The 16,186-nt window shown below is 36.1% G+C and overlaps 1 protein-coding gene across 4 annotated transcripts in view; it reads right to left on the bottom strand.

Annotated features, from left to right (window-relative positions):
* XPO4 (exportin 4) overlaps positions 1–16,186 on the bottom strand; it is an 81,831-nt gene that overhangs the window by 22,701 nt on the left and 42,944 nt on the right. For 2 of the 4 annotated variants that reach the window (XM_085063144.1, XM_085063128.1), the window contains exons 7-13: positions 11,760–11,872; positions 9,207–9,364; positions 8,769–8,943; positions 4,457–4,633; positions 2,471–2,613; positions 2,207–2,352; positions 663–840 (exon numbers count right to left, since the gene is read on the bottom strand). In XM_085063144.1, the coding sequence (XP_084919270.1) occupies positions 663–840; positions 2,207–2,352; positions 2,471–2,613; positions 4,457–4,633; positions 8,769–8,943; positions 9,207–9,364; positions 11,760–11,872 (1,090 nt within the window). The remainder of the gene's footprint in view (positions 1–662; positions 841–2,206; positions 2,353–2,470; positions 2,614–4,456; positions 4,634–8,768; positions 8,944–9,206; positions 9,365–11,759; positions 11,873–16,186) is intronic. The other 2 variants (XM_085063135.1, XM_085063153.1) reach the window with 2 other exon arrangements.

Below are 16,186 nucleotides of genomic sequence, written 5' to 3'. Positions count from 1 at the left end.
ATTCTTCCCAGAAGACAACTTTTAAGTACACAACAACTAATCTTGAGTCAAGACTTCTCCATGCCAACTAAGAGCAGAATGCAATCTTCTGAAGTGTGAGGATTCAAACTGGGGAGTCCTTTGTGAGCACCATCCTTCTTGCAAAAAGAGAAGTGAAATCCCTCCTGCTTCTTTTACTGGCTGACAGTGATGTGTATGTAACTGACAACAATTCCTGTAACTGACAACAATTCCTCACGCCCTGAGGATCAATCTTGCTGCTATTGCCAAGCTTGGGCAGTAACTATTGTTCAAAGTAGAGAAGCTCACTCATGCTCTGCAAAGTGTTTGCTTAGGCTGTACATATGCTGAATGAATTTTAGAGTATATATTATCTAAAGATTTTGATCTGCCAACTTATTTTACATAAGTAATTTTAAGGATTTTCTATAACAAAAAGATCAAAGATGGGTTTTCAGTAGAAATACAAAGAATGTTTCTGTTTATTTCCAAGACTTTGACTCATTACTTCTGTTAAGACTATTAGATCAATCTTTCCTTTTCCATGTTCAGTGTTTACATATTGCTTACTTTTCACATTCACAGAAGTCCACTCACATTCTCAGGGTTTTTTTTTCGGAAAAAGCATTTAACACACTTAATAGTACAAGATGCATCCTTACCTAATTACAGAATCAGTTCTGTTGTACCCTGGGATGGAAGAAGCCTTTTCTCCTGGAGATCCCAGAATCTGAAGTGTGGTATTGATGTCAACCTCAGCTGAATGTTTAATGGAATATTCCATGACTTCTGGAGGTATTAGCGGAGTCTCTCCCTGAGTATCATTAGCCAAGAGGTAGCCTTACATTAAAAAAGAAAGAGTGATCACAACTTTCTACCCTAGGTTAACTTATGGCTTTCTGATCAGAGAATCCATAGGCTTAGCTGCAGACATCACACCAGAATCAAATGTTTGTACAAACCCTGACTAGCACTGCTTAAACACATACAAGATAACTTGAGAATCCTTACAGCCATTCAGCAGAGAAAAAATCTAAAGTGACAAGAAACCAAGACTGGAATAAAGAACCACCAATTTAAATAGCAAAAGACAAGTTTTGCTTCATGTAAAAGTGCTACAGTCAATTAATCTACTTGGGGGAGGGAGGGACAAAACAACATTTTGTTGTCATGTTTTTCTTCTTCTGTTATGTGGTAAGAAAGCCTTGATTTTACAGCTTCCCCACTAAGTCCATATCATTTGGGACTTCTGTTTTGCTAACATCTCAAATCTGTCAGAGCCTTTCAGACCTCAAGAACACGTGCTATAACACAGTTTTCCTCGCCTAGCAAGTGCAGATCAGGTGAAGCATGGGTTTTCATACAATACTATGGTATCTAGTTAATATTAATTCCAGCTTCAGTTGTAGTTTTCAATATCTGATCTCAAAACCATCTGTGAGCTACAACCTTCATCTCACAGTGTTACAGAAGCATCGTAAACTCATTCATGCCAACATATGAGAGCAACTAAAACATCCCATCTTGAAAAAAGTGCCATAAGATATTTCATGTATTATACATTTCTCCTAGCAAAGTACAGACTGTCTTAGTTATTTTGTTTGCAAACTTAAGTAAAATATTTCCACCTAAAAATCAACACCCAAAAGAGTTCTAAATTCAAGTTACCTGAAACATAAATTCAAAGTTACAAAAAGTTTTACATAAATTCAAAGTTACAAAATTCAAGTTACCTGAAACATAACAAAATGGCAGGTCATGGATCATCAACACTGAGAAATTCTAGAACATACTTGATTCTCTGTCCCCACTGAGTACCACCATTACCCTGATCTAATGTTGGTTCCTTTACAAAGTCATGTGCACCCAGACAACACCACTGGTACCATGAACAGACTAATTTCTTGAATAGGTTGACTGCTAGCACAACTCAAAAACTCTGTAACAAAATTAGTTGCAGGAATTTCCAATGGACATTGATGAAACCTTTACATGAGGTAATCTTTCAGAGATAATATTCCTGTTACTCAAGGCAGATGATAGTAAGACAAGGACTTTGCAAGAACTTATGTAAGATGAAATCACCGTAAGGGATAAAATGTGTAGTCAATCGAGAGTAATTGATATACAGGGATTTTTTTTCCCTGAGGTGTGCCAGCTGTGATAAGACTACCAGAATAAGTACTATTTAAAGCTGTTCACTAACCTGTAACTAAAATAAGCCAATGAATATCCTCATACAGGTCATCAAGCACTTTATTGTCAATTGAGCCTGATGCTGGTGAGGCAAGTAACTGCTGCTGATGTCTTTGCAACTGTCCATGGAGCCTTGTCACTCGGTCTTCCAACAAACTGTGGACAAATAACAAGAAAATAGCTTCACAGTTTTTAAATTGTTTTGGCAAAATGAGGCTTTTCTTCTGTGACAACTCTACTTATTTGCCTTCATGACTATTTTTTTTGTACTTACCTTGTGAGAAGAGGTATGCAGTGTTCTGCAGCAATCCTCCCCAGCATGCCTACGCTGGCCAACTGGTCACAGAACTGGTCTCTGTCATCTTCCTGCAGCTCACTTATTTCTTCTTCTTCCCGAGAGGCCACACCATTGGCAGTCTTTGGTTGTTTCAATAAAATTAGAAAGAACCAGATAGAGTCATACTTGTTAAATTTATCACCACAATTTTCTGCATTATTTTGGCTTTTTCTTTCAAGGTAATTTGCATGTATGAATAACAGACTTTTACTAAATTAGACACAGAGGAGTTAAACAGAAACAACATGTGTTCATACTGTTTTAAAATCAGCCTTTCACAAGCTCATTAGCAAAATGCCACATTCAGTTCACTTGCTAATATTTCAACAGTTCTCAGTTGTCTGAAATCTTACATAAATCACGTACTAGGCAGTATTTTTCATGATGAAATGAATGTTAGCCCTTTCATTTAAGATTTTCCCTAACTTACTGTTTGAGTGCAAATAGTAGTTTAAAAAGTGCTATAAAATTAAAAAAAAAAAAAAAAGTACCATAAAAGCAAATGCTATAATCTCAGAAACAATAGACTAATAATCATGACCATCTCAATTTTATTTCTTGTTGATGCAGGAGTTGCACTGTTTGATTTTTCAAAGCTTGTCTTGATTGCATTATAAAACTATTTAAATTATAATCAGATCTTATTCCTTGAAGAGATGAACCATGATATGCAGAAACTAAGTATGAATATTAGAAGTGTTTCTTACCTCTTAAATAATCATAAAACTAACCCAAGTAACAAAATACAGGAGGCGGAGAAAGCTATCAGTCTCCTTTGTTTCTATAGCGGCCCTGGAAAACTGAATCCACACACAACTCCTTATGCAAAGTGCTTTTAACCCATCTTTTCTTTATGTAACCCAACAAATCATTCTCTTTTGGCAACTTCAAAGTTGCAGCTGTTTACTGAAGGGTGAGCTCTGCTCTCAAAGCAGAGACTGAAAGGTCCTGTTACTGCTTTGATATTGAACAAGAAGCATTCTAAAATGCCAGCTGTGGCTTTTAAAGGTTACCCATGGGATAAATGACTTATCTCACAGAATGACATGAATTAACCTGTGTATACAAGTTATGTCAAGACCGCCTGATATGAATTCAAAGTTCTCTTGTGAAATATTTCTCTCCGTTTTGGCACTGTTATTACCATCTGTTACATATTGAGATAGCAGAATCACATTTTACATAGTGCTTTTCAGAATGAGGTATCCCTGAGATCTTTACACAGCATCAAATTAAAGAGAGATTTTATACAGTTACTGAATTGAATCTATGCAATAACTAATTCATCCAACATCTACGTCCAACTTTCTGTACAAGAATCTATTTCAGTAAGATCCAGATTCCTGGCAAATAGATTAATCACCTTTCTCAATGGCTCAAAAGATACTTGATAAAATAAGTTTTCTCTAGACAGTCAACTGCTCAAAAACTCAAGTGGGAATTTATTTTATCCAAAAAGACCACATGATATTCCAAGTTTCTTCTACTTAAAGCATAGCTAGTCTACAGTTCTTCAGATATTTATGCACGTCAATCATATTTTGAAGATAGTGTATGGGAGGCAACACTCATAAAAAGGGTCCCCAAATTCACTGAGGATTTTAACTAGAACTCTAATCCAGAAGGAAGGTCAAAAGTTTAGTCACTGTATCTGTGGAAAGAACAAGGTACACATTGATTTGAGTCACAGGTTTACTTTTTTCTTTTTTTTTTAAAGTGATTTCCAACTTTGCATTCCTTTAGTTCCTCTCCAGAATGAGAGAAACAGACTGGGAAATGACAAGTGAGTAATTCTTTTTCATTTTCAAAGTCACAAATGGCAATTCTATACTAGCTGCCTTGAGCTACATAATATATACAAACCAAAAGACATTTGCTAGATACAATATGTTATCATAAAAAACTACTACAATGAAGGCTTACCAAATTCCTTGTGCCATCAGGAGCAGCTAGATGGCACTGAATATAGGAATTAAAGACTTGAACAGCATGTTGAGTAAAGAAACCTTTATGGAAATGTTTGTCATCTTGGACCAAAGTAAGCCAAGATTCCAGCAACTTATCATATGCCTCCATATATACCATGTCATCTTTGTCAAGCTGCAAGAGATAAAAAAAACCAAATAAAAAAATCTTATACCCAAACTAAACCAGAATAACATACTTATATTCATCATTATTTTACAGATGTTGTTCTACTATTGAAACAAACAAACAAAAAAATCAGTCACATAACCCACCTAAGGATAGCCAAGAAAATATCAGAATGAACTAAAGCAATGCATTGAAAAGGTTACTGCAGCTTTCATGCCTTCTAGGTTTTAAAAACCTTTCAATGTGTTTAGCTAATTCTCTTCACCTGATATTGCATATAGATTTATAGGTATTTCGCTGATTCTGAAATAAAGAGAAAACACTATGATTCTCTGTTCCAGAGGAAATCACTGCAAGATTGCAAGTGTTCAAGAAACCTTATTACAGGTAGCCAGTTTTGATGATGAATCACAACTTCTCATTCTATGAAACAACCAAACCCCAATGAATTTGTACAGAATAAGCCTGCAGCTCTAGTTACTTAGTGCATTTCAACTGAAGCTTCTTGTTTTTAATTACTCACGTGCTTCTATGTAGTACATAAGTTGCAAAAGGAAATAACTTAGCTGAAAAACAAAGTTCTGAGTTGCAGGCAAACTAAAGAGCCCAAACACCAAAGAGGCCATTTCTTTTTAAAAGCATTTTTCATGTAACTATCAACTTTCTGTTTTGATGCAAAAATTTAATGTTTGTAAATATCCAACTTCAAATAACTTCAGTGTGACTGCACAGATAAACAGCCTGCTAAGATGTTAAACTTCTTAGAGGAAGTCTTACAGGACAGCTCAGAAAAGTTACTCTGAGATAGCAGAGTTCAATGATGAAATCAAGAGATATTAAGGCCTGAATCATGCTCCAGACACAAGAATTCCTGACTTTCAGTGAAGTTACAAACACAATTGGATGAATAGGCAAGGAAAAGAAAACACTGGCTGGATGACTGATTAAGAGGAAAAACTGGTATCACATTGGAAGCATTTCAAGATAGCTCCACAGCATCCTTTTGTAACTGCAAAATTGTTGTATTTCCAGAAGTTAAAATATGGGACCTATTGACAGAATTGTGAAAACAAAACTTGAAGATGACAACGAGAGAGGCAAAACTGTATTCAACACTAACATAAGTAATAAATTTAGGAAGGACTCTACAACATATCTTTTTAAAACTTGGCTAAAGGACACATGAATTTATAGACAGTCATTCAATCCTGAAGTATTTCGAAATTCATGTAATATATTTACATCTATATCTTACATAAATGACTCTTAATAACTTTTAATAATTGAGAGCATAAAAAAATAAACATGCTTTTATGAACAACAAAACACCCTCAAATATATCCAATTCATTTATTTGAAAAGTTAACAAAGAAGTTAATGCCATGAAGAAAAAATATTTTAACACTTAGAGATATTCTCATAAGCAATCTAGGACTAATAAGTGCTTCCATAAAATAAATGCCCAAACAGCAGAAAGATTTTATCCAAATTGAACCAATCTGGTTCCAAAGAAACTGTACTAAAAAATCCCAATCCTTATTTCATAAAAGCTACAACTGGGCTACCAAAGATGTCGTACAGGTAAAGTGCCATGCTGTAGACTGGGAGCTGAATCATTCTGATGGATCAGAACCCAGATCTTCAGGAGAGGCAAGACAAACGCAATAAATTTAAAGCAAAGATAATTAATTCCTCTAATACAGGAAACAAAAAAGAAATTTGGTCCTTCTTCCTTCCTAGTTTGTTGATCCTTTGAAGAAAGAACACTTTGAAAGTTGTCGAGCAGCAACAAGCTTCAAGGAGTTGGAAGCACAGCAGAGGGGACCAAATTCAGAATGATCTCCACCTTCACATGATATTATTAAAAATATTATGAAACAGGAACAGTGCATTTAGATTCATTTTGAGAAAAAGAAGCCTTTGATATAATTTCTATTTGACTTTTCATCCAACATCCTGTTGATACTCTTCACTAATTATGGTGTACTGTTTGATTCTACTTCTGCATAAGCATTAAGTGTTGAGCAAGGCAGAGCATAGCTGTGGACGAGCATCTTCTCTCATGCCCAGTGCCATTAAAGAAAGAGAGTACTGGCCCACCTTACCCCATGAACTAACTCTCCCCATTGCTGAAGCTTACTGCCTTCTCTCCAATAGTGTAGCTGTTCAGGCAAATGTTTTAACTTCCTTCAGCCGATCTCCCCAGCCCAAACCAGCAGGCTATTATGTGAAACAGCATTCAAACACGATGTTTGGATTGTAGGGTTTTCCCCATGGTTGAAAATCAGTATGAGATGCTTTGAAGTGGTTTGCATATTTTGATTCAGGACCTCCATATTTTGACAGTTTTCATAGCAGGTCTTCAGCTGAGTACATTCCTTGTGCCTGACAGGGTTTCTGTCATGTTCACATGGTATGTTCTGCTGGCACATGAAGTGGCAGAAATACGGGGGAAACAGCTTTACCAATCAGCAAAGCTTAAGGAGTACGCCTGCCTGCATTCTGCTGCATTTCCTATTTCTGAATAGTTCCAGGAATCAGGAGGATTCTACTGAGCCAAACACACACAGTATTTTATCTATCAGAAAGCTCCTAATTACAGACAGCACATGAGCTCACAGGAAGTATCACTGCACGCATTCTAAAAGAAACTTGACGAACACATTAGCCATAGCTGGGACATTTGTAAGCCAAAAGATTGTTTTTAGGGATGCAAAGTAGTATTTCTACAGACACAGCACACAGTATCATTGCACCAGGTAGTGTACAAGCTAGTGTAAGCTCTTGCTGAGAGATTTAGTGTTTTAAAGGGAGTTATGCTGTGCTGCTCACTGTTTTCATTAAACATGATTGCATATTCTAGTTCTCAAGTAACAAGATGCTAAGTGAGGCAAGAACATCCCTTCAGTCCCTTGAAGTTAAATGATAGCTGCCTCTGGTTTTGCTGTATTTTATAAAGGCTTCAGGAGCATTTCTAAATGTATTGGTAAGCACCAGGACACATATTCAATATTCTACTTGAAAATTTCAAAAGCACGCAAATTTTGACCAGTAAGGTTTGGAAAGTAACTGTATTTTAGATTCTAAATTTAAACACCAATTTTTTAATTAAGACATGAAAAAAATGAAAAGTTTAAGTGAGCACTTTAACCTTGCAGTGAAGAGACAACCTAATGTTCTGCAATGAATGCCAATTAATACCCCTATGTTCTCTGGTAAAGAAACACATCCATCAACTTTGTGATTAAATACTTCTATAATTATTTTCAAATTCAAGTAATTAACCTCTGTCACTACACCAAACTGGCAAAAAAACCCCCAAACCATACTTTCTCATGATAATGGGAAAATACTGGTTAGTATCTTGATAGATTCATTTTAAATGTATAGCTACTGCACATAAATAGCTGAAGTGCAAGATTATTCGCCTTAATTCTTACAGGGTTTTTTCCTTACACTATGTCTCCCTAGTAGTTTTTATTTTTAATGCAATTTTTAAGATCAGAACACTTGGGCTATCCCAACTGCTCTTTAATGTCACAACCTGAGTTTGAAAGAAGCTAATAGAAAAGAATCCTCTTAATTCCTGTGCTAGATTTGTATGCACAATTACCATTTGAACTGCGTCAGCAATGAAGGGATGATCTGAACAGCTTACAAGTATGGTGTTAACAACAGATCTTAATGGCTACGTTCACTTAAAACAGAAACTCCTGACTCAGAACTCTAGGCAGTAGTTAACTTTCAGTTTGCCCACATGTTCATGTAGTCATTTTAAACTTTCAGTACTGTAACTTGCTCATTATCTACAACAGTTTTCAGAGGAGTACTACAACAGCAAGTTAGCAATACTTTAAACTGCAATATTTAAAATTAATCTATTAACTTAAAATTAAAACATTAAGACGTGCTTTAAATCAAAACGAAGTCTGAAAGATGCACACAGTGTGTAATTATGCCCATTACACTGTGTGAAATAAAAAGAAAATCCTCTCATATGTGATTTCAGAAATATCTAGGACAAAACCACTGAATTCACAACAATTACTAACAAAATAGCCAAATTCTCATGTGACTTTTGCTTGCCAGAAATAGAGAGAAATTATAAAGGCTACCCACTTTTTTGAGAGCAGCTACTTACCACTTCTTCCAAGGCAGCACTTCTTCCGAAAGAACAGGTGAGGTGTGCAAGGCAGTTAACAAATGAAGAGAAAAGTTCATTTGGAATGGCCGTTAAAATATTGCGAGGAAATACAGTTATCAGGTTGCTGATAATACTGGAAATTCCCACTGCTTCGGAGTCTTCTATTTCAATTCTACAGATAGAAATAGCAGGTTTTTGCCATCAGGAAAATTGCTAAAGGGAATTGGTTTTGTTGGCACATTTTCAATCAAAAAATCTATTTCATAATAAACTCCATCTATTTTAAACTGCCCTTTCTCAAATTAAGCAATCCAACAGTAAGTACAAATTATATCCAGAAATAAGGAAACTATAGCACTTCTCCATACAGATATGCTGCAGTCCAAACTAAAGATTAAAAGATGCCATCTAAATTTAGAGAGCAGGCATACATACCCATTGATAGTATTCAGTAATCCCTCAATGAAGTGTGCCAGGTAATCAACTTGGGAACCTTCATCAGGAAAGACTGGCCCGTGCAAAGACGCCAGCTGTGCCAGGCACTGCAATGAATCTTGGGCCATATCTGTATCTTCTCTGATTTTTCGATGTACCTTTCAGGAAGTGAGGTAGTTAATAATACATGAAAACAGGGTGTTCTTACAACAGTCACATGGCTCTCAATCCAAAAGAGCACGCACCAAAAAAAGCTTACTATAACTTCTATTCAGTCTGAAATACAAGGGTTTCTGCAACTCCCTAAACCATGGCAAACATCAAGATCGTGACTCAGCTCACAAAATCTCAAGCCTTGAACTAACTCTCTGAAAATAACATTTAGTTAAGGCTCACCTACATGTTGAAAATCAAACTGTCTATTGAATGTTATGTCTTAAAGAGAGAAACAGATGCCAGCCAGTCAGACATGCTGCTCCTTCTAAAAACAGCAATAATGACAGTCATCTCTATTATGCTAACTATGCCTAGGCTGTAAGTCTTGCTAAAGTTAGTCAACAAGTTCAATCAAGATTATATAGATGCTTCTTTAGCAGAGGTAAACACTGAAGACATATACAAAAATGAATGCATCACTTCCTTGGCAACACCCTTATATTATACAAGGCCAACAGTAATCTTCCTGCATTTGTACAAACTGTTATGTCATTATTTATCATTGAGACTTTCCAGATTTGAATCTTACTATTTCAGTAAATATATTCTCCCATACTTATTTTAATCAGTCAAGTATGCATTTAAAGAATTTTTTTAGGCTTATGCCTCCTATTTTTTTCACAGAAGATTAATTGAAGAAATAAACAAACAAATACAGAGTAGCTTTTTCACTCTGAAGTGCAATTTAGCTAAATTATTTCAGCAATATTATACCTAAAAGTACAGTTAAAACACTAACCATTTCTGTGTGGTGTTATAGTTGCAACTTCACCCAACTCAAAACCAGTTGGATTAGCTGCACAGTTAATCCCTGAAAGATCAAACTAGCAGGAAAAATAAACCCTGCAACAGAAATACCCCTCCTAATATATGTCCCACATGAGGCTGAGATTAGAAATGAAGGCTCTCACTCTAATATAGCAGTCCTGCCAACTTTTGCAAGGTTATTAAAATTTCTCAGATCAGATAAATGAATAAAAATTACTACCATTTTCTTATATTACTTCCAACAGCAAACTGCTACTGCAAGCCTCAACCACTGCAAATCAGGAATCTAAAACCAGAACTGACAGCATACTGCCCTGGCTAGCACTCATTCAAAAATAATAAAATACAGGCAAGCCTTGGTTGCTATTAAGTAAAATGCAAATGTATTAAAACAAATCTGCATATTATTAAAAATATTTTTATTATCACAAGTAAGTAATTGTAAACCAATCAAGGAAACAGATATCCAACTGTGACAACTTCATACTATTAAACGAAGAAGGGTTAACACATAAGCCAAAAAGTTATTTGCATGTGGAGGTTCACAGCTGACAGTAGCAACTGTCTGGATAGTCTAGACAGCTGTTCAGATTGCGTGTAGCTGCTGAGTGTTCTGCCAGTAATTTTTTCACCTTTTCAAAACTGCTGGATAAATTTGCCGTTTAAAAAAAAATTATCAAAAAATCTTATCAAGTAAGGACATATATCCAAACACATACTGTCAAGCAGCACTGGAGAGTTACATTTACATTGTTTAATAACAACTTGTCCAAGTTTTGAGCATTATTTCTTTGCTTTGCAAAAATGGAAAAAAGCCTGAGAATGCTGAATTCTCAGGTCCCAAGAGATGTAACCTAAGACAAATTGCATAGCAAATGAATTTACAAGCCAATATATGTTGCTGCCGCAGTAACTCCTAGCTGAGCAATGACTGCAAACTTCTCCCAGCAGTTGTAAAAAGAAAACAAAACTTCTATCCATTTCTAATACTCTGGGGTTTTTAAGTTACAGAAATTGAGTATTACAATCCCCTCTCCCAGCGCTACCTCTTCCTCATCCCTCCTAACTTACTCTGTGTTAACTTGTGTGGATTTCCTTTGTGGTGAGGAGAGATGCAGAATTCTGTATGCTGAAACTGGCTAGAAAACTACATTACTTATTTTCAGCTGTTCTGCTGAGCAAATGCTTTAATACCAGCGAACACATACTGCCCGTTGGATCTTTTCTGAGAGCCATTACACCTTATCTGAAAGATTCATTCTACTACAGCTTATTGTGCTTGCTTTTGTCTGAGTACAAGCCCAGAAGTATTAAATGTATAAAAGTTTCGATAACTGTACACCTTTTTCTGTTGCTAGTGGTCAACAATTTTAAGCAATTAATAAGCAAAACACATATTCAGTAACCTAGGAAAAAGACAGTACTTCTGTCTGCTTTGATAAGCAAGCTGAAGTGAACAGAATCAGTCCTACCTGATGCAAAAGGAAGAGTCCGACAATACAGTTTTAGAACAGGAAGGAGCTGCTTTCCCTGTGGTCTGGACTATGAAAGTTGAAGAAAGAAACTTACTGTAAAGAAAAGCTCCATTACTCTGCTGTCCAGGAGGGTCTCGCGCCAGGATTCTGTTGGCTTTAGCATCACATTTTGTGAGGATTCAAACATAGCTATATAATGTCTGCCCAGTTATCTGGTGTCAAGGTCAACAATAACATTCCTACTTGGCTTTAAAAAAATCCTAGATACAACAGGATCCATTCACAAAGAATGTAATGGAAACAAACTTTAAGCCTCTTCACATACACAGCATAATTCATGCATGAGGCCAAGGAATAAAAGGTATTAAGTATTGAAAAAAAGAATGCTCCAGGAATGTTAGATAACAGTTTGATCATAATTATGAGACATACCATAGCGATACGATCACTTTGATAACCAGGGTGTCTAATGTGACACAGCGAGAAGGGAAAAAAGCAGCCGCAATTAACAGGTGTTAAAATTTATGCAAAATAGGAAATCATTTTCTAAAAAATTTTCCTGGCAGCTTTTAAAAAGGCCTTACCATACCTAAAGATAGCTCAGTGAAATCTATATTCTATTTTTCTAAATAGCCAGATATGTGTCACAGAATGCAGATATGTCAGCCCTGCATTAATCTACATTTTCTAATCGCACTGAGAACAAAAGCACAAGTCAGCACAAGGCATCATCATATTAAACATGTTTGTAAGAGATGCACATGAAAAATGTGCGTGCTGTTAAAGGCACAATTTTGCTGCATTCATTTCAGCTCTCATCATGTATTTTGGCACAACTTAATTTACAAAAGTCTGCAAATGTTCTAGTACAGAAAAAACAGAGACATGAGCAAAAACATTTAAACAAAGAGGTTCAATTCTTTGTCAGTCTGATCACACAAGAGTTTTTATCAAAAATTTTTGGAAGTACTTCCCTTTGGGACACCACCCACTCCAAGTGGTAGTAAAACTGCTTTAACTTAGCAACTTATGTTTTATTTGTCTTTCTTAAACTCTACATTATCCTCTTTGATCCCTTTCTAACCCAACCATCACAGTAAGTAACAGCATGTTCAGCTGCACATAATTGACTTACTGGTAATGAACTGCATTACCTTTTGTACTGTAAGTAATCTGGTACTATTAAAAAAGTGCAGAAGAAACTATTTCTATGTTTAGAAGGAAATAAATTTTACAATGGTAAAGCTCAAAACAGTAGACCCCTTAACTTTTGATGGGTTTAAGGGAACAATATTTAAAGCAAGCACATGGTTTAATATCAAAAATTGTGTCACAAAGCAGGATGCACAATTTCAGCTTATTTATACTTGTCTTGTGAGTTCTGACACAAGGACAAAATTCCTAACAACACTGTGCAAAACTGCATTCCAAAAAAGGGACTTTTTCCACAGTACAGTACCAAGTGAACCTTCACTGGTGGTATGTGTCCAGGACTGTTGTCAACACACTATACTGCATAAGAACAATCAGGGGTTTTCACATCAGTGCAAAATAAAAATCAGTTTCACAATTTTGAAATGCTTTTCACATGGAATGAAAGAACGACTAGTTTGCTGTCACTATTTTAACAAGACTCACTATCTAGTAGCCCTATCCTGTTATTTTTAGTCCTGTTTCTCATGCTAATGGACTGATGACATATCTGACAATAGGAGATTTGTGGATAAAATATCTGTTCACTGAACATTACAAATTATGATTCCACCTATCATGGAGATCTTGCACCCATTTTCCATCACATACTAAATGTATGCAAGCATTAGCAGAAACTAGCTGTGAAGATGCTTACTGCCACGAAGTACCCCAGCTTACACTGTCCTATGGTTCACTTTTATTAGCAGCAATCTAGTTATGCCAAACCTGAAAAATTGCACTAAAGAACCTAGCACATGGGTATGCACAGGACAAATGCACCCTTCATAATTCAAAATTAACTTACTTCTCAAGACATATGAAGAAACAAAAAGTACAGAGCTAGCACAACATTTTTTTTCTAAGCACTCAAGCTTATGCTTATGATTTAGACTTACAACATAGATTTATGATAAGCATAGATTAGTCTACTATGACATTCTGGGGAGTTTGAGTGTTTTTTGGTTTCTAAAATGAAAAACAATTGTAAACTACTTCTGGTAATAATACAAATGTTTTTCACATTCCCAGGTCTACTGAGGAATGATTAATAATACAATTCACTTTAAATGATATGGAAATCCAGGGTAACAAACAGCTACCAGAAGCATGTCAGTGTTTCACCTATTTTGCAAGACTTAGGACACTGAATTCTTCAGAGACTAGAATCTTCTGCATGAATCAGATCATTCAATGATGTGACTGAAACTCCAGCAAAAAGCATAAGAACATAATTAGATGCCTTCATGTATCATAAGGTTCATATGCTGGCTATTAGTGCCTAGAGAGGAAGAGGAGAAGACCATAACAGTAAAAGAGATTTTCTTTTATCTTTGATTCAGTTTATGCATGCACACATAGCAAGGCATCATAGCTCTATGCTTGGTTTTGTTTCATGAGCTGGAGAAATAAGACCAGTTTTTTTAAAGTTATAAAGTTTTAATTTTAAAACTAGTATAGAAAAAAAAGTTTGAATAGGAACATACTGAAACAATGAAAATAAAAGACCAACAGATGTGTAGTTTTCCTCTCACTCATAGCCTCTGTCCCAGGAAGGGACTGATAGGTGAAGATGAATATCAAAACATTTCATATCCTAAGGTAGCCACGAGGGATTATAATATTTTACTTCAGTACTTCAACAAATTCCAGTATCTGAGAATGAATCCCACAATCTTTTTCCCAAGAGAGGCAAGGCTTGTTCGTCCATAAAACAGTAAGTTTGGAACTCAAAAATCAAAGCTGAGATGTCTTCTACTTGTACCTCATTTGTAAGTTTGTGTACTGGAGTGAAAAACATCTCTGAAATGGAGGAAAAACTCCTGAAGTGTTAAGGTCTGAATATCTTTCTTGAAAGTTATTAAAATAACTTTTCTTTTGTTGTTTGAAATATTTCTGGACAGCTTTGTGCATTTTAAAAATACAAAACTGCATTAGAAAGGTATCTGTCCTGCAGTGTTATGTTAAATACTGATTTTATCTGTATTTTTAAGACCTCCTCTTGCTTCCTAGCTAGTAAGCCAAGCACATGGGATAAGTCTAAGGAGCAACTGCCTAAACTGCTGCAGAAGCTTGCTGCCCCCTATGGAGAAAACCCTCACAGACCCTTATGCTCTCAGCAAATACATCCAGCAACCAGAACAAGGAGCACATGCTTAAATATTTAATTATTAAACACAAGTATTCTTAACTGTCACGAGAATGAAACAATACTTTGTGTTGGAGACACTGGACTCGGATTGCAGCAACAGGAGTAGGAAGTGTAGGAAAACCCAAGCTAATTTTAAACCTGGCCAATTCCAGAGCCATGCCAGTTCCAAGGCTCATGACCACCCATGTGGATTCTGCAGTTCTTGGCACATTCTGCTGCTATGGCTAATGCAGCTTATGGTATGCAAGCTGATCACTTCCAGCCTAACCTGCACTTAAAACAGCTGTGCACAAGTGGCTGCCACACAGATGTGGCTGAGGAGTCACACCTTTCCATCACACACCAGCTGCCATCCAGGGTGTTGTGACCATCACTGCAAAACCAGAAACTTAAAGCCACTGGGGCAAGAGAGCAGAATATCAGCTTGCCTTCATAAAAAGGGTCATTCCTGGTCTTTTTTCTGATATTAATGCCTTTAAGATGTTCTGACATTGCAAGCTGATTACAGAATTTTCATTCAAGAAAACCAAAATGATGAAAGACTAATTGTTAAAAAGTTCAACATCAATACAAATACATTTAGTGCAATTATGACCAAAGTCCTTGGGTTTGTCCAATGTTGTCTTAAAAAGTTGCTAGAAAGGATTGACAGGAAAACACATAGTGCCCTAGAAATAATTTGTAAACATCAGGGATTTCAAAGTCAGGTCAGTTTTCACCTAAGAGTGGTAGGTGATAAAGTCTGATAAAAATAAAATTAAGGTATCCTAAATACAGCTACTTTAGTTACATTGAATTTTGCTCTATATCCCAAACAATAGACAGGATAGTGCCCCAACACTTCATTTTTCAGATAAGAACAGACTGCTGCAGTAAATTCAGAATAATTCCAGGCTGCTAACAAACACAAGGCCTATGGAAAGCAGCCATGCTGCTGAAGAAATCTATGTTGTCACTCCGTGGTACAGGTAGAATCATTTCTGTAGCTGTGCAACAAATCAAACCAGGGGCCACAACCTGCTAAAAAAACCACCACATTTTCAGCCAGGTGATTCCCTGCTCAGCATCATGCTCATGGGAAGTGATAAGGCTGGATGCTTTTTCAGCAGCAATGCCAACTTGAATCATTACTCAGAACCAACCTGGAGTGTTCTGTGTGGTTTACATGCCCTTCCATT

This window comes from Lichenostomus cassidix, chromosome 1 (genome assembly GCF_008360975.1).
Source record: "Lichenostomus cassidix isolate B80296 chromosome 1, HeHo_3.0, whole genome shotgun sequence".
Classification (NCBI taxonomy): domain Eukaryota; kingdom Metazoa; phylum Chordata; class Aves; order Passeriformes; family Meliphagidae; genus Lichenostomus; species Lichenostomus cassidix.
The sequence above is the reverse complement of the archived record's forward strand: the minus strand, read 5'-3'. Positions and strand labels throughout refer to the sequence as shown.